Raw genomic sequence first — 19,363 nt, 5'->3', positions numbered from 1 at the left:
ATTCCGGATGTTCCGAGTAATAAGAAAAACTCATTCTTAAATAAGCAGACTTTTTTTTAAAGCAAAACACAATGTTTGGCAGCAAAACTACATAGTATATATTGCTTCTAGCAAATAATACTTCATTTGTTATTCAGTTCAGTGGTGTCGGACTGGCGCTCCGAGTACGCCAGGTATCTTGTTTGATTACCATAATTTATTGAACGACCTATGCAGGCTTCATTAGCTTAATGAAAACCAAAACTGAATATTTGGCATATTTATTGTTCGTTCTTACAATAACAATTGAAAGTTCTTGCTTAAGTAAATATATATTTTTTAACTCTACAAATTTGATCTGAATAAACCGGAGACCTAGATAAACGGGGGCCGGATAAACGAGGTGCTACTGTATTGTTAAAAGGCTTTACAAAATTTCAGCTGCATTGTTTTTCTAATAGTTTCGTAACATCGGTGTTTTCTCAGTTTGGCTTTTTCCTACAAATCATACTAGTTTAAGTGGTAAAACTTCAAAATATAATTTTCAAGGAAATCGAAAATTTTTGTGAGTTTAACACACTCAATTTCATAGAACTAGTGATAAGTTTTTTTGCATCTTATAAATTTATACAGATAAAATAATTTTAAAATGAGGAAGTAACAGTTTTCTTCCATCTTTTTCAATGGATAAAAACTTGTTTTTAATTTCTACTTATTATTGTTAGTAATATTACTCCTATTATTATTTTTATTTCAAAAATGAATCCATTAACAACAATACAAATCCCTAAAATTATTCATACTGTTAGGAGTGTAACAAAAAATTTGGTAACAAGACATAGATACATAAACGAGCTGATGTAAGCATCACGTGACTTCCTTTTACTCTAATTTAATGATAATAATGCCTTGGACTTGGAGTAAACAAACAAATACTTCAGATATTTTCACCCCAAGTTTGTTGCGAACCGAATAAAAAAAAAGTTTTATACAGATTAATTATCCCAATATTGTTAGTTTTAATGTGATTCAATGGTTAGCTCTCTAAATATCGCCAATAATGGCCAAATTGAAATCAGATTCGAAAAAAAAAGAAAGAAAAAGAAATTAACTTGAATTCTGAAATTTTGAATTCAAATTATGTTTTTCGCAATCACGAGTTGCGACAGGACCCTGCTCATTGGGGGCTATTGTTTCTAGAAACGGCTCCTGTCCCCCAATCCTGCTCCTCCTCCTGGGCGGTTACGTGTGTACAGTGGTGTGTGTGTGTGTGTAGGCGAGCGTGAGTGCATGTGTAGGCTTGTGTGTGTGCGTAGACCTGTGTGTATGCACGTAGGTGTGTGTGCGTAGACCTGTGTGTATGCACGTAGGTGTGTGTGTATGCACGTAGGCGAGTGTGTATGAGTGTAAAGGCTTGTGTGTATGAGCGTGCGTGTGTGTAGGACATGGACGCCCCTGACCAGGAGAAGCAGGTTCCAGGAGGCAGTGCTTGGAGCTGCGCCTGCAGAGGACGGTGGGCGGTGGTGCAGCAGAGGCCCCTGGTCCAATCTGAAAAGGGCACGGACATCAAAGACGGTCAAATGAGAACAATAAGCAATCGTGATTGCTAAAAAAAAACGGCAAAATTTGTCGCCAAGTTGGCGAAAAAACTTGCCGACCAAAAGCTTAGCGGTATATTGCCAAGTGTTTGCAAAATTATAACACCACTTGAGTTTGCATTGAAATTTAAGAATGATTTCCCCTCAAAAAGGTGTAAAAGTAACCCCTTTGTAGCATCCGAATGCAACCAAAAAGTAATTGCACAACTAGACCCCACTAAGAGTCTACGTACCGAATTTCAACTTTCTAGGACATACCATTCTTAAGTTATGCGAGATACATACGCACATACATACGTACATACAAAAGTCACGAGAAAACTCGTTGTAATTAACTCGGGTATCGTCAAAATGGATATTTCGGGTGTTTATACGTTCTTAGGCACTTATCCACGTGTGGTCGGGATGAAATGAAAACTCAACATTCATTCGGGGGCGAGCAAAATGGAAATTAAGGCCGATTTTTGAGTGAAATCTTTTTTTGCGAATACAACACTTCCTTTTATGTAAAAGGAAGTGAAAATAGTGTAAAGGTATCAAGTCTTCTTAACGCTATTGTACAAATATCTTCCTTACTAGAAGTTCCTGTATGTGTAACTGCTTTTAACTGCATTCGTGCTTTTGTCAAAATGCCGATAGCAAATATCCTTTTTTAATTTCATATATTTCCAAACTAAGCAGTGTTTATAAAAGGGGTAAATTAAATTATAAAGCCTTTAATTCAATTTTGACAATATAAAGCAAATGAGGCAGTGAGAAGCAAAGGGATGTAAGTGGACATTTCCAAGTTTTGAGTAAAACGCGTTTGAAGATAAGGTCCTCGGTAGGCTTTCATTGAAAAGTTTTTCTAATTCATGCTGCATAGCAGCAACTACCAGGACTACTAGTACTATCTCTTGCCCAGGAGAGGTTCACCTACCATGTGTACTGGTAATCTCCAAATTTTTAAATTTTGTTACTTACATCCTTTGCTTCTCACTGCCTCAAATGATGACCATAATCGCTATTCAGAAGAAAATTATTTCGCTTGTTATCAGAGGGAAGAACTAATACCAATGTTTCAATTCCGGTGTTTTTAAAAATCTAGTTTTGTAAACGAGATGGCGGGACGACACGTTGTCAATCACTCAACAAATTGCATGACGACAGTTTCTCCTTTTTTTTTTCATTTTCAGAACCCAATGTGACTACTTCGCATTTGGGAGCTGAATACAGTTCGTTGGAATGCAATGGCGCAGTTGGCGTGAACGGTTGTTTAGGATACAATTCGTGTAAACGATTTCTGTATTGCATTCAAGAAGATGCAGATGACTTTTATATCAAGGGTGCCTACGAGGAGTGGGTCATGGCTCAAACTGCGCCATTGAAAATTTTAGATAGGTGATGCATTTTTTTTTTTTTTTTTTTTTTTTCAGGGCTTTAACTCTTGGAGAAATGTTATTGTTCTGTGAAAACTTGACGTTCTTAATTTTGCCTTTAAGAAATCTTTCAGTGCTTGGCTTATTAGCCTGCAGCACGGTAAAACTAGAATGTTGAAATTAATAGTATGATAATTATGAATTTGTGGAGCGAGCTGTAGCCGATGATTTTCCAGATTGAGAACACTGGCTGCAAGTGTTAAAGCAACTAGTTCTACTGAGCGAGTCGGATATTTATTACTGCAGTTGTATCCAGTGAAGAGAAGTGCTGTTTATTCTCAAATGTCTCTCCGTTTAAATTACAAAGTTTCATTTAAGGCTGAAACCAGTTTAGCAGGCCGAAATTGTAGTGTTTTTCGTGATTTTTTTTCAAACATGAAAGAAATAATCAGAATTTGTTTAAACCTGGAGGATATTTTATTCATCTTTTGAAGTACACCTTGTAATTTTTTGAAGTTATTTCCACCAGAAATAGTGGGGTTAGGAGCTGCTGTCCATGGGCGGTCTTCAACAGAGCTTGTTGCTGGTGGGCATTACCGAAGCCACAATTTATGGCTGTAATCAATACAATTTTTCTTTCTCGTAAACAGCATATTTCCTAACAATATGCACCAAATTGAAAGTTGCATGTTTTTGATGTGTTTAATTGCAATGTCTTGTTTTTCTACCTTTTCTTTTCTTTTTTTTTTTCATTGTTTTTCACATTTCTTGCATTAAAAAAATATTTTTAATTATACAAATACAAAAGTGACGACCAGCAACAGGCTCTGGGCCCAGCTAGACTATATAATATCATCCCAGAGATATATTCATATAGAGTATAATTAAATAAAGAATATTCACACAAATGTTCAGAACGCTTGGTCAATAACTCTTTGAGCTAGAATGCCCACCAGTTGGAAAAAAGCTGTTTCGAGAAAAACGCATTAAAAAAAAACTGTTGTGAACGTTTTCGAATCTCCATAGTCACTTACGTGCTTATGGCATCGGAACTAATCGGAATTTTTCCCTGAAATTTTTTCAACAGTTTCTTGTATAGTTTTACTAACATTTCATGACACAAAAAAAGGGGATTTTTTGACGACTATCTAAACTGGTCCCCACGCCTAATGTTGTGTTTTTTAACCGATAGATTCTTAGTATCTAAAAGAGGTTACTTTCAGAGGTTATTCAGCATTATCTTTTGCTTAACTGTTATATCACTAGTGAAATGAAAATGTAAACTTCCATTTTTTAAGTCGATGGGACGAGCTAAATTGGTTCAAGATGGGCGCTCTTTGTCACAAGTTTTAATCACGTTTTAAATGAAAATTTTCTAACTGTTTCAAACCGGTTTAGACGTGAAAGTACCAGTTATTTCGCTCTTTTTAAAATTACTAGTTTATATTATTTACAAATTAGTTAATGTTATTTACACACAAACTATTTTTTTTTTTTTTTTTTTTTTTTGTGTGTGCGGTGTATGAAAATTTCAATCAAATTGGGACTTGACGAAATTATTTATAACACGAGTGCAACGTAGTATCTTCGAGTGACGAAATGTTCGCCTGTGTACTTGTCAGATTATAAAAGGCTTAGCGAAATTCAAAGTAGCTGCCGTGTCTTGAATAGGTTTAAAGAAGCAGTGATTTTTATGCGGTCCCTATCCACCACACAAAAAGATATTTGAGTGTATTTAGCAAAATTCAGGAGGATATAATCATATCAAAGAAATTAAGAATATTTCTCCCTGCTGAACCTCATTTTACTTCAATTTTACTGACTGCTTGTCAATTTCCCACTCAAATTGTTGTCAAGCTGTAGACTAACTATCCTTATTTACTGGTAAACACCTTTAAGAAAATTGCTTTTACCTGGTAGTAAAAATTCAACCAGAAACGCTTTTGAAAAACTTAACGCATCTTCTTGTTCTTTTAAATTTTTCTTGTTACACTTATGAAATGTTCTCGTTGCACTTATGAAATGTTCTTGTTGCACTTATGAAATGTTCTTGTTGCACTAATGAAATTTTCTCGTTTCACTTATGGGTATTTCTGATTGAACTTACAGACTCTTTAGGCGCTCTAACGATTCTTTTTTATTGCGTTAAAGGATTTTCCTTGCTGTACAAACAAATTTTTCTTGTTCTTTTGCAGCCGAAAGGTCAACTCCCACTCCACATAGTGTGCGCACGCCCCACTGGTCAAGCACTCACACCTCTACAACTCCTACTCAAAGCCACAGGAAAGGAAGCACGACTGCTCAAAGATAAGGTACGTGTAGTTGGCGCTCAATTTCACGAACTTCTTGTGACCACGAATAGAGTTTGGAACATCAAGTTAGTAAACTCGAAAAATGCACACACAAAAAAAAAAAAAAACTGCAGTTAGATATGCAACATTAAAGATAAGAATTTTCTGTCAATGAAATTGAAAATTTGTCACATCAAAACTAGTACAGTAAAACCTGTAAAGTTGACCACTATAGTAAGTTGACCACCTGTCTAAGTTGATTGCTTTTTTCAGTTTCAGAATTAGTCCTATAAATCAACCTCTATAAGTTGACCACCTGTTTAAGTTGACCACTAAAGAAGAGCACCGCAAGTGGTCTAGGCATCATTTATGAAAGTAATCATCAGCTTTAGCTTTCTTCAGGGCAATATTTTAAAGAGAAAAAATATTCCTGTTTATTAATATATTAATAACCTTTTTATTATTGTTTTGTACATAAAAGGGGGAGGGATCAGAAGAAAAACCCAAATGTGCAGGAAACTGATGGAAAACCCGTGGAATCCCGGAACGTAGCCCGGAAAAAATCTGTGACGTTTCGGAATTCTCTGGTAGTGTAAAACCATATTGGAATCAATATCAAAATAATATATGGATGTCCTATGCAAAAATAAAGAGTGCACATTTTAGACGAAGACCATGTGTGGGAAAATTTTCGATAAAATCCAATCAAATTATAATGAAAATAAAATCCGCAGCCAATTAGCTCTAATTCATTACAGTCAAAGCCACCTAATGAGAGAGGAATCCATAAGTATGGCAAACGTTGGTAATAAAACAGCAACTCCTTATGCTTACTTTTCTTGTCATTTCTTCTGAAACAGGGTGTAGTATTGTCCTTCTGGCCAAATTGATTTTCTCATAGGGACACTTCACAAATGATGTCACCTTTTGAGCGGGGTGGGGAGTACATTAAATTATGGCAGTTTGTGACAAGGGTGAGGGAGGGGCTGACAATAAGTGTTATATTACAAATTTTTTACACGATGGGCTCAGGAAAAATAGCGTGGCATGTGAAAAAAGGTGGAGAGGGTGTAAGGCTGAAGTTTGACACTTTGTGACAGAGGAGGAAGGTGGGTCAAATTTGTTTAAAAAATGTGACATATGTACATACATCCTTTAGGCAATTTTCTACTGCTATACAACCGTTATATTAGAAAAACAACTGTAGTATTGCTGCCAACAATCACTTATCGTGGAACATTTGTCCCTATACATTTTGCTAAATTAGGGCGGCGGCACCAATAACAGACATGCTTAAGACATCGCTCTCTGGTTAGCTCAATTTTCTGAGTCTTTTAATATACGAGTATTTAGACTTTTAAAACTTTTTTTCGCTCATGCAACTATATCTCATCTAACGTTTGGCAGCTGTTGGATCATCCTCTGAGTTAGTTAGCTCCATATATATATATATATATATATATATATATATATATATATTCTCAATTTCAATAAAAAGTCCCTCCCCAGTAACCAATTCTGATGATACCCAATAACAGATAGGCTGAGGAAAGGATGAGTCATGGACAGAACTCCCCTTTTCTCTTTAAAATGTGCAAACGTTCTTTCATTTCAGATCTAAAACTTCTTTAAATTCAAATGAACATGAAACGCCAGCAGACGTGGTGGCTGCTCATAACCTTCTACCACCACTGCCTTGTAAATACCGACTGGCTCAAAAAATTCACTCAGATAACACTAGATGGATGCACCGTATTCATGGGTCGCATGAACATCCGTTTTACCCGCCCAAAATTCTTATTGTTAAAACACAAACTTATCACTGTATGTTACTGGTGCCGTTACCCTAACGCTCTGCAAAAAATCGCAACTTCGAATTTTTACAACAGTTACATTTTTCCTTTTTCAGAATGGCAACATCCCATTGATGCTTGCCGTAGAAGTAGGCAACCACGGGGTCTGCCGAGAGCTTCTGATGCAAGATGCAAAAGAACAACTGTCCCAGCGTCGTCCCGACATCAGGGACACCCCCCTTCACATAGCATCCCGGAGAAGGGACATAGACCTCATGCGACTCCTCATCGAGAAAGGATCTGCGGTGAACCTTCAGAACGTGAGTACTTGATTTCTTTCTTGTAGCTTATTTCCACAGTATATGCAATGCCTTAAAATACCTGGTATGTAGTGTAGGTGAAAATAAGAGCATTGGAAAGTGATGACTCAATTTTGTTTTCAATTTGCAGTCTTGTTTGGTCTTCAAGAAGACACGCCCAAGATTTTTCTCCGACATTGCCAGCGGAAAATCTTGGGCGTGTCTTATTGAAGACCAAACAAGATTGCAACTTCCCTCCTCCCCAGCATTGAAAGGGTTACATAATTTCTGGTCACGACTACTTACAAGCCCATCTTTTTAAAATCTCTGGGGTGGGCACAGTGGCCGATTCTCCACTGTTCCCACTATGTGAAGGACTATGCAAATGACAAGGGAGCATCTTTTTGATTGCCCCGTTCTTCTCGACGTGCTCAGGTTTGTCGTCTTAAAAGAGCTTTCCCGCTCTACTACTACATCATTGTTGTATTGGACTGCAAGGCGCCTTATGTCCGAGAGGACGTTGGCGGGGTGTAATAAAAAAAGAAAAAAAAATATCGTTAGTTCTTCGTGGATAAAATACACGGTGAGTCTAAACTCTTGGGCAAAACTATAAGAGTTGTTAGAGGGGACGATAAGAAGCAATAATTATACTGGAACACATGGTCGCAAACGCAATGCTGACGTGCTACCTGCTTACAAAACCAAAAACTGATGGATGCAGAAAAGGTCAGAAATTTATGACACAAAGACGATTTTACACAACATTTTAGTTTTTAAGAAAGATTTAGAGCGGTTGTTGAAAGATGCTGGCTGTAACTTGAAAACACGCGTCACAACGACAACGGAGCGATCGGTAAAATCTTGTCGGAATGGCTCGTTATTGCGGCACTCGTTATGTTGTCATTGAGACGCATGCAATACAGCTGCAGACAGCAAATTTCAACAACCGCTTTAAATATTTCTTAAAAACTAAAATGCTGCACAAAATCGCCTTTGTGTAACAAAATTCCTCTTAGCGTAATAATTGATTTTTGCTTCGTATCATCCCCTATAACACCCCTTAAAGTTTCACCCAAGAGTTTAGACTCACCCTGTATTTGTTAACTAGGTTAAATCTGTTCACTAACCATTTTCGAACTTATTACATTTAAGTGAACTTACTACATTTAAATTAACTTTACTGCAATTTAAATTATTAAACTAACATGACTTCTCAGATTTCAGGATTTGTGTTTGGAGATTAATTACAAATAATTATCACTTAATATTTTGCTGACGTCTTTCACTATCTTGAATGTTTTACTATCTTAAGGAGCGGTTCAATACTTAGAGTAGAGTGGCATTTAAATCATTCGTGTCTCCGTGTAACATTTCACTTTTTTTTTTTTTTTATTACATTTAAATCTCTAATTCTTTTGAGTAAAAGTGTTTCAACATTGACAGTTCGGAAAGGAACTAACGGAAGATTGATCATTCGGTGTTGAAGTGTAGCAGTACCTTGTTCTGAATGGAATCGTTATAGCAGATACGTAAGTCTTCAACGAATCTTTTACCTGAAGAATAAATATAATTCACGAAGACTTACGGCCCTATTTCTCTCCTACAGAGTGAGGATAAGTTTCTTCTAGTCGTATCCTCAACTATGTGAGTCTTACGGGCCTATTTCTCTCCCACAGAGAGATTAAAATACCTTCCTAGTCATATTATTAACTATGAATCTTACGGGCCTATTTCTCCCCCACTGAGAGATTAAAATACCTACCTAGTCATATTCTTAACTATGTGAATCTTACGGACCTTTTTCTCTCCCACAAAGTGAGGAAATTACCCTTCTAGTATTCTTAACTGTGTGAGTCTTACCAGCCTATTTATTTCCCACAGAGTGAGGAAATGACCCTTCTAGTCAAATTCTTCATTGTGTGAGTCTTACGGACCTTTTTTTCTCCCGCAGAGTGAGGGAATGACACCTTTACATATCGCTGCCATGGAAGGGGACGAAGGGATGCTGAAAGTGCTGGGACAAGCCAATGCGAGGGCCAACATCCTGGACCGGAGAGACCGGGCGCCCTTGCACTTGGCGGCAGAGAGAGGGCACACCGGATCGGTCGAGATCCTGTTAGAAAAATTCCACGCATCAATCACACAAAGAACTAAGGTAAGATTTGTTTTTGCTTTCTGGAAAGCGGATGGAAAGGATGGTTCAAGTTCAAATTTCGGAGGTTTGCTAAAAATGAACTAATTGTTAGAATTACTTGAAATTTTTGTGTTGAATATAGCCGAATAAAAGGGGACGATAGGAGAAAGCAATAGTTCAAAATGTTTGCTGTAGATGATGCTTAGCTCGTCATAACGGAAATGCATTCAAATACCAATGATCATTGCGACCCGCAAGTCCAAGCTTATACAGATGACTTTTCAGATGAAACTATCCTTATAAGATGAGCCGGAGTCCACATTATACAACCAGAAAACTCAACCAAACAACTCAGATATAGATCAGGTAACATAGCTTTTAAATTTCACTTGCTAGTTTAACGCAATTCAAGAGATTTTGAAGGAGTGCAGCAATTTGAATGGTTTAAATAATGGCAATGTACTAGTAGTTTAAATAAAATCAATGAACTGGTAATTTATTGTGCGTCTAAAGCTGCTCTGGAGACAAGTGTACCAGGACACTCAAAGCTTACGCTGGAAATCCATAGAGTATTTGAAAAAATTGATCAAAAGAGGGAAACATGCACCATGTAATGCATACCTGCACATGTGGGCAGCTGCGTGATGACAATGAGGTAGCTGACAAGGACCTCTGTGCAGAAATTTTCCCCATCAACATCTTTCATTTTAATGAATTGGATCATAACCTAAATCTAGAAATCCTAAAAATAGAGATTCTATTTTGAACTCTTTTTAGTAAGTTGAAAACTGATTCAGGGATAGTTAAAATGTACGTTTATGACGAAATCTGAAGGGAGTTCTTCAAATTTCTTATTCTCTTTGGCCACCTGGATTTTAAATTACTTCCATTCTTTTGTCTTCATCTCAGCGAAAGATTTCTCCTATTGTGCATCCATATCGCATCGTGATTAATTATCTAATTTCAAAACTGATTGAGGGATTATTAAAATGGAAACTTATGTTGAAATCTTCAAATTCTTCATCCCATATGAATAAGTGGCACTAAACAAATTCCGTTCACTTACAGAATCTTCTTTTCAGGAAAAGATTCCTTCCCCAGCTATCCTTTCGAACCGCATCGTGATAAATAAAAACTGGTTTAGGGATGGTTAAAATTTAAATTTATGTTTAGCTCTAGCGTAACTTCTTTAAGACCCTCGGCTATGTGGTCCGGGCTGTGTTTTCGGGGTTTAAACCCCATCCGAAGTTTTTTAAAACTTTTTCAAAAACAGTTTTTCTATCCCTTAAATTGCTCAGAAATTATTAATGCTATTTTTAAATTTTATTTGAAAAACGAAATTACTACGTATTATTGAAGAATTTCTTACAAAACAACACAGCGTTTTCCTTCAGATTTTGAATACCTGACCGCTATCAAAACCAACAAAATTCTTTAAATTAGAAAGTGGCAAACTGTATGCTTAATATATTTTACAAGTTTCATACAAATACAAATTTAAGAAGTATTGCTTTGAATGCGCCTATCTGTCTTTGAGTGCACACATCTATCCTTCTGAGTTTTTAAAAAGGCATCCAATAATATAGGTGAAGTTATGTACTGTACTCAGATTTTTTCTCTTCATTAAATAGATACATCATCTTTTACATTAGCTCTCGCTAATAAATGCCCTTGAAAAAGCACCCCCTCATTTAAATAACCTATTGTAATACAAATCAATAGAATATACGATTGAAATCAAATTTGATTTATTATATCTATACTGATAATATTAAGCTGCAGAGTTTGTTTGTTTGAACGAGCAGCCAACTCAGTTCCTACTGGTTGGAATTGAAAAATTATTTTTGTGTTTAATAGTCCATTTATTGAGGAAGGCTCTAGGCTATTTTTTTTTTTAATTAGATTAACCGAAATATTTGTAACTGCAGACAAAATGTTTGATTAAATATTTAGGTCTATGAATTCCTAATAGATGGCGGGGTAAGTTTGGTCCTCTGAATCCCTAATAGATGGCGGAGTAAGTTAACTTATCGAGAGGGCACTGGCTACGCTATTGTGCGACTGTTATAATCAGCGAACTGATTTTTAAATGCTTTTTGTTTCGATATTCAGGTACACAATTTGATTTTGTAGGATTTTCCAATAGGATTTTGTTTTCCTTTTTTCTTCAACGTTTGTTTTTGCTCTTATCGTTGAAGATAGTTTCTAATCTAAGTAAATAATTTGATTTGTCGTATTATTCTTCAATTGTGATTATTTCTTTTACGCTTTTATTATAGTATTGTTTATTTGGCGATACATTTGAAATTGCAGAAAAAAGCCCGCTTCACTCGCTAAAGGGCGGGTAACGGTAGTGTGAGTGATTGGCGCGTTAAGCAATGAACTATACAACTGAAGGATTATTTTGAGTTTTAAAGCTACTTTTAATCTTTTTATGTTGTTTTGGCAAATAGTTTTAAAATCCAAATAGACGTTAATGGTTTTTTTTTAAAGGTGTGTACGCATTTTAGTTGAGGGAAAATTATCATTTTATATCAGAAGTGGGGGGGGGGGCGGGGATCGTCGATTTTTTCTACTCAAAGCACTTCCTTTAAATTCTTAGCACGAGCATCGCCGTGAGGGTACTAGTAGATTTATAAAACCCTCCCCGAAACAAAGATCTGGTTACGCCCCTGTATAAAGTACGAAACAAATTCCTTTCTCTTGCGGAATCTTCTGCTCAGCAAAAGACCCCTTCTCCGACTATCATTTCTCACCTCATCGTGATAAGTATCTAATCTGATAATTAGTTCCTGGATGGTTAAAATTCAAACTCATATAGAAATCAAACGCAAGTTCCTTAACCCCCTGGAGTTACGTTGTACTTAACACATTCAGCTGTCTTGGGGAATCTTCTGCTCCAGTCCTTCTCCAATTACCATTCCGCACCGCAAAAAATCGTGATTAACTATTGCCATTTCCACGAACTTGTGTTCTCTTTTGTCGTACCACAGCATCTACTAAGTGCCCGATTATTATGCTCAACCCTGCCTCTTCGATGGCACGCACGCTCAGATCTCACTCTGCAATCTTGAATGGGCTTTCAGGTGGAGGAAAGAAATCTCTCGCTTAAAATATGAGCAAGGCGAATATTATTTATTCAGCAAGCGAGGCATTCTCCGACACCCTAACTCGCATCTCTAATGGAGGGTTAGATTTTTTTACCTCCTGATTTTGATTTTTTTTCTTTTTCAATCCATTGGACAGAAACATTATGTCCTTTTGCATGTGAAGCAAAAGTGTCTTCTGTCATTTGCGTCTTCATTAAATACTCTTTTCACGAAGTGAAACAGTCAGTGTCGTGAAATATTGTCGTTAATGGACAAATTGGAGGGATCAGTGCCAGGAAAATGACAAAATTGGAGGAAAAGGAGGCTTTCTTTTTTTTTTACTTTCTTCTATATCTAATATATAGAAGAAAGTATTGGATTCGTGCAAATTTTCGAATTTCGAATTTTGACGGATTCGAACGTTTTGGGGTGTGCTGAGTCCATTTCGACTATTTTTGGAAAATGTCTGTCTGTCTGTGTGTGTGTGTGTGTATGTATGTGTGTCACGTCTGTGTGTGACCAGTTTTTTGTGGCCGCTCTACAACAAAAACTACCGCATGAAATCGAACGAAATTTGGTACACATATGTGCCCCTATGTGAACTTGTGCCCATTAGTCTTTGGCGCGAATTCCTCCAAGGGGGGTGGAGCAATGGGACGTTTTTCGAGTTACGCGTGCTTGCTATTCCTCAGGAAGTAACTGGCGGAATCAAACAAAATTTGGTCCATATGTTGGTATTAACAGGAACAGGTGCTGATTCAATTTTGGTGTCAATAACTCAAACGGGGGTTGAGCTATAGAACGTTTTTTGTCGTCAATTGTGACTGCTGTATCTCAAGAAATAATGAACGGAATGAAAGAAAAATTTATCGGCAAGTAGCCCTTATAGTCCAGTCAATAGATACATTTTACCTTGCAAAAAATGGGGTCAAAGATTTTATTTTTTTAATTTGTACATATTGGTGCCGACATGGAAAAACCAAGTTATCCAACACGAAAGACCCCGGGAGAACTTTTGGGGGCCGAAAAACCACAAAAATTTATGACTTTTTTTGTTTTTTCCAAAATATCTCCGAAATGGTTCAACTTAGAAAAAAGTTTTAAATGTAAAGTTTAAAGAACATAAAATTTCCTACAACTTTTGTATTTACAACTTTTTTGTGGCACAGATAACAAGCTTGCTATAGCTCTTTGAAAATAGGCAGTTTTCCTCCACTCCGAAAAAAAAAGCTTTCACACTGAAAGCAAGGCGTCATAATTATTAGAACTTCAATAGAAACTTTAGTTTCAGAGAGTTTATCGACAGTTAGAGTAGTTTGAGTTTCTTGCTCACCCCCCCCCCCTCCGCTGGACACAGAAGCAATTCTGGCTGACAGATTAGTTCCCACTAGACTCCAAAAACAAACGATGTATTATGAAACTGAAATACATATACACGCATTCATTTAAAGCACATACGACGATGCAATAATAATTTTTAAAAAAACCTTCCTCACTGCTCACGAACTAACTTTTCTGATCTGACAGAGGTAGTCTTCATCAGACTCCAATAATAGATGATATATTGTTATTTGTAACTGGATTACACAATATATACATTCATTTGAGGGATATAATTCGTACATTCTAATCTAATTATTGCAAAGATGCGATTTTTAAATATTAATGTGAAGGAATGAATATTAGGCAGCTAATAAGCAAACAATCAACACAGTCATGCATCCTATGCTCTGATACAATAATAATAATAAACCCTCCCCCACCGCTCACGAACTAATATTTCTAGTCTGACAGAGGTAGTCTTCAATCAGACTCCAATAACATATGATTTATATTGCAGTGTTTGCACGTGCTGGAGCATTTTAAACCTGCCTTGTGACAAGAACAGGCTCCAGTACAATTTTTCTTGCAGGTACAAGGTACAATCTTCAAAAGATTCTGAGTAACTGAATCTCTTTTCGTGTCAACATGCATTAGACCTTGCGTCCTGCGTTCCCAACCCCATTTCTCTGGATCAATTATGTTGCCCAACCAACTTTGAATTTGGTGGTAGAACCGATATGAGTGATAACGTCCAGCATGCCCCCCCCCCCTCCCCGCACGTTGGAGGTAGCCCTGCAAGATTTACCTTAGCCCTGTATACTAGTTTTATAAAAAGATTAAATTGCAAAGTATCCAAAGATAGGTTCAAATACTTTACGTCACCTGTGTATAATATTTGCAAAATGTTTTCTCCAACTGCAGCTAAGGAAGGCATCATGATGACAGATTGGGTCCATAAATACTTCAATAGCTTCCTTAATTTCAGGAGGGGTTTTTTTTTTTTGGACTATTTTGTACAACTTAATTTTGCCTTGGCCAAAGATTGCCGAAGTCGTATCACACCCACAAGACGCATGGATGAAAAGAATATTGCTGGGGTCAAACTTAAAAGATTTAGTGGGGAAAAAACAAATCACAAGCATTCCCTCTTCCAGGTTTTATAAAGAACAAGTTGCTGAAAGGCTGTCCTAAAGCTGTCATCAGTCCTCTCGCTCACTATAACAACCTTTTCAATTTCTTTTGCCTTTGAAAGAGCAGTAAGTGAGTGAGTCGGCATCATCTTGAGTCTGCCTGACTTCAATGCCACACTCTTCGAAATATGTCTCAAGAAGTAGAATAAGACAATTCTTTTTGTTATAATTTGCCAGAAATCTTTCTTAAGGAATTTAGTTAACATGTTAAGTTCAACCATTACTTCAAGGGAAGAGATTGATTGCTCATTGAAATAGCATTTGTGACAGGCAGTGTGAATTGTCACTTCTTTTAAGAACTTCAAAAAACGCTGATGTTCTTCATATTGCCGTTTTGCGCTGCATCTTTGAAGATTTTCTGTTCCCATCTCCTTCATAATCTTTATTTCGCTTTCATGCAAACTGATTTCGCAAATAATAATGATAATAATAATAAATAAAAAAAAACACCTTGGTCAGGCGTAATCATTTCTAGGAAAAAAATTGTAATTCAGAACACACAAATTGATAAAACATACTCTCACTCAAACCCTGAAGTGACCAACATGAGTAGCTATTGAGTCGATACATCTCATTTGGAGAGAAAAAAAGGGGGGGGGGGTGGAATGAGGGTGTTTTTGTTTAAATTAAAGGGAACGGAGGCATTTACCCTCAGCTGTGAAAGACAAATAATTTAAAAGGTCAGACTGCCGGCGTTTCTCCTTTTTTCCTCCGTTATCCGATGCGCTTTCACGCACTTCGCTGAAAAGGTTCAGAAAAAGTGTAACTTTCAAGAAGCTGTAACTCGCTTGCTTTTCATGCTACAAAAATGTTGTAATGACAAAAGTTGAAGGAAATTTAATCCTCTTTAACATTTGCATTGGAAGTTTTTTTGTAATTTTAACCATTTTTGAGATATTTTGAAAATACTACAAAAAGTCACAAATTTTTGGGGGTTTTCGGCCCCCAAAAGTTCTCCCGAGGTCTTTCGTGTTGGATAACTTGGTTTTTTCATATTGGCACTAGTATACACAAATTTAAAAAATAAAATCTTTGACCCCACTTTTTGTAAGGCAAGCCCTTTTTTTTCTACCTATTGACTGGACTATTAGTGGGTATAAGAACTGATTTTATTTTTGTGTCAACAGCTAAAAAGGGGGTAGCGCAATCACCCGTTCTTTTTTTCCATTTTGAGTGCCCTATCTCAAGAGGTAATGCTACGTTCTGGTTGAAATTTGGAATATATGTGAATCCATATGTAAACAGGCTCTGGTTTAATTTTGACGCCGATCGCTCCAAGAGGTGTTGATTTTTTTTTTTTTTTTTTTTTTTTTTTTTTGCGAATAAAAATATTTTTATTAATGCAACAATAAGAAAGATAAATCGTAATAGATTGTCGTCTGCGTATTTCTCGTGATTTTAATTGTATGGAAATGATCGGAAATATTATCTCAATGATTTAAAATTTTTAACTGTTGCCATCTTATGTTTGTTAACAAATAAAATATTTGTAATTCATTCAAGCAAGGCTTTTAAAATAACTTTCAATTTTCGCTCTTTGCTTTGCTTTTGCAATCATTCAGACATTGGGATGGTCGTCAAGTTTTTGCATGTGTCATTTTGTTTTTGTTGGGAATATTGCTTGCTCGTCAAGCATGGGGAGGGATCAGAAAAAAAAGAAAAATATAGAAGAAAGTTTCGTGATGGCCACAACATACTAGTTTTTTTTTAGTTTTGCTTATTGTGCCATGAAACGCGTTTAAATAGTTCCTGCTTAAATTCTTCTCTTTTGTAAAGTTTTTTTCCTCTGGTCCCAAATTTGATCCTATTTCTTGGATGGTTGTTGCCGTGCCCATGAGAGAAAACACATTTGTATGAAATCATGTGCAAGATGGAACATATTTAGTGATGTTCAGAATATTTTCAAAATAGAGATACTCGATGAAAGGAAATCCCCAATGTGAAGCAGGGATCTATGCCTTCCTACTGAGAGATACACTAAGAAGTGAATTCGTATTATAGTTTTATGCCAAAGAGCGCTACGAACTTCTGAATTCAGCTATTCTTCCTCCACCTCTAGACCTACTTTTAATCATCTTCGGAATTTTTCTAACGTTTGTAAGTCTGCATTTTCGCTGTTTGCATCTAAGAGATACGCCAGTTGGTGTAAGTAAGCTTTTATAGTGTTGGATTTTCTTTTGTTATTTAAGGCCTATATCGTGGCCTCAGAGCAACAGTAAGATATCTAATCCCAGAAATAACACTAAGATAACTTATTGATGCTCTGATGCGACGATATATTATACGTTTTTTAGGAAAGGGCTCTTAGAAACACGTTTAAACGGCGCTCTACTATAATTAAAACTTTCTATTAAAAGACAGAAAATAGAATGTGGTTGGTATCAGTAACTAGACATTTTATGGAATCCCAGTTTCCTTAGAGATTTTCTAGAAGTATCATTATTATTATTTATTATTATTTTTTTTACAATGCACTTCTACGCGAGGTGGACATTTTTACAGTTTGATCCATTTTTAGTGAATAGTTATTAAGTTTTGCATTCACTTTCACTTGTTTCAGAACGACAAGTAGTATTTAATGGTGTCTGTATTGCTTTCATTTTCACCACAAAATATGCTTTTTTTTTTTAAATTCAGTTGCTTTTAACGTTTTTCTTGTGAGAATTATCTTTAGCTTGACTCTCCTCACTGTTCTCTCTTGAATATGAAAAGACAGTCTCAATAAATCAATCTGGCTATTTGTGGCATCTTTTAGCGGATGAATCGTTTTTTATTGGTTTTTTCCCTCAGAAATTGACTTGATTGAGAGCTGCGATACATGTCTTTTTTTTTCCTTTACTTTTTAATTTCAGTTTTAATTCAAAATTATTTTTCAGTTTTATGTTGTAAGTATTATTACTTCATTTATTCGGATTTTTTTGTACATCTTTTAATCAGAATGGGGTGTTTCCGTCTGTCAGAAGTACTACTTTTAGTCAGTAAAATTAATAGAATAAGAAATAATAATAATAGTAACGTGGAGTCAGAAAATACTTTTGTTTCCCAAAATTTGATTTTTACTTATTTTTTTTAAATGTCAGATTTCTAAAACAAAATACTTCATCGTGTGACGTCCAACTGGAGACAGCCATTTTGGATCGACCGCGTGGTTGTCTTTTATGGCAATCTATCGCCTTTTGGTGATTTTTCACTGCGAGCAGTTATTAGCGGAACGAGAACTGTTAGCTAAATAAAATATGGCAATGTCTTGAAACTTTGTTCTGGTAATCCAAACGACTTGTTCACTTGTGACGTCAGCAGCGAAAATGATAACAGAGACTGAACATACTTTAAGACTATTTTTTAAGAGAGAAAATGGGTCAAAATTAAGAAAAAAAGTAGCTCACTCCATGTATTCGACCATGCTCTTTCAGAAAAAAATATTTTGAAAAATGAGAAAAACATCCTAATTGTTTTTCGAAGTTTTACCATTTATTGTTCTTTTCATTAATTTCCACTTTTTTGTCTTGTTATTTTAATTAAAGGTCTAATGAACTTCACCCTCATTTTTTTCTGTAAGATAATCGCTTTAATTTCTGCGGATTTGACATATATTCGACTGTCACAGCTACTGCTTAAAGGAAAATAAATCCTCCACATTAACCTAGTACAAATTATACGGGACATGTTAAAAGAAATGTTTTATGCAGTACTACAGTCCTCGGAGAGTTTCACATTTCATTTCCAACATCATCTCACGCGAGGGTTCCTTCCTATGACGTGCTTTCTTAATTGTGAGTAAGGCTGTTAATGATCTGTAACCGTAACTCCGAAGAATTGAAGGCCACGGTGGTTCGGTTTTTTTGCGTAAATTGAATGTAATCCCAATGCAGTTGGAAAAAAATGAGCGTTCATTTTAAAACTTGACCCTCATTAGTAATTTCTGGAAACATTTTAGTTAGAAGGTTACAAAGAAACCGCAAAAATTTGCACGGTACTATTAAGCTTTCTAAATGATGAAAGTAATTAAAAGTTACGTTAAACGCCACCGTTTGCCAAATTTTCGGTCTCTAATCACTGCTGCGTTGCATGATCTGCCTCGAAAATAAAAATTATGTCAAGAGACGCATGTTCAACAATAAGGCTGAAATAAAATTAAAAAATAAAAACAGCGTAAAATTTCTCTTCAACGTGTAGAAAGGAGTAATTTTATGACTCAAAATTGAAATGTAGAACACTTTATTATTTTAATAACCCCCCCCCCTCCCCCTTGTGAGTTGCAGAGCATCAAAGGACCTTTGTGCCAACTTTGGCACTGATCCTACGTAAG

General features: G+C 36.1%; 1 protein-coding gene across 1 annotated transcript in view; it reads left to right on the top strand.

Annotated features, from left to right (window-relative positions):
* LOC129226315 (uncharacterized) overlaps positions 1–19,363 on the top strand; it is a 175,826-nt gene that overhangs the window by 107,761 nt on the left and 48,702 nt on the right. Inside the window, exons 4-6 of the mRNA XM_054860917.1 lie at positions 5,131–5,247; positions 7,136–7,339; positions 9,270–9,473. Of these exons, the coding sequence (XP_054716892.1) occupies positions 5,131–5,247; positions 7,136–7,339; positions 9,270–9,473 (525 nt within the window). The remainder of the gene's footprint in view (positions 1–5,130; positions 5,248–7,135; positions 7,340–9,269; positions 9,474–19,363) is intronic.

The sequence above is a fragment of the Uloborus diversus genome, chromosome 7 (genome assembly GCF_026930045.1).
Source record: "Uloborus diversus isolate 005 chromosome 7, Udiv.v.3.1, whole genome shotgun sequence".
NCBI classification, from domain to species: Eukaryota; Metazoa; Arthropoda; class Arachnida; order Araneae; family Uloboridae; genus Uloborus; species Uloborus diversus.
Note: the sequence above shows the minus strand (reverse complement) of the source record. Positions and strands in the feature narration are given on the sequence as shown.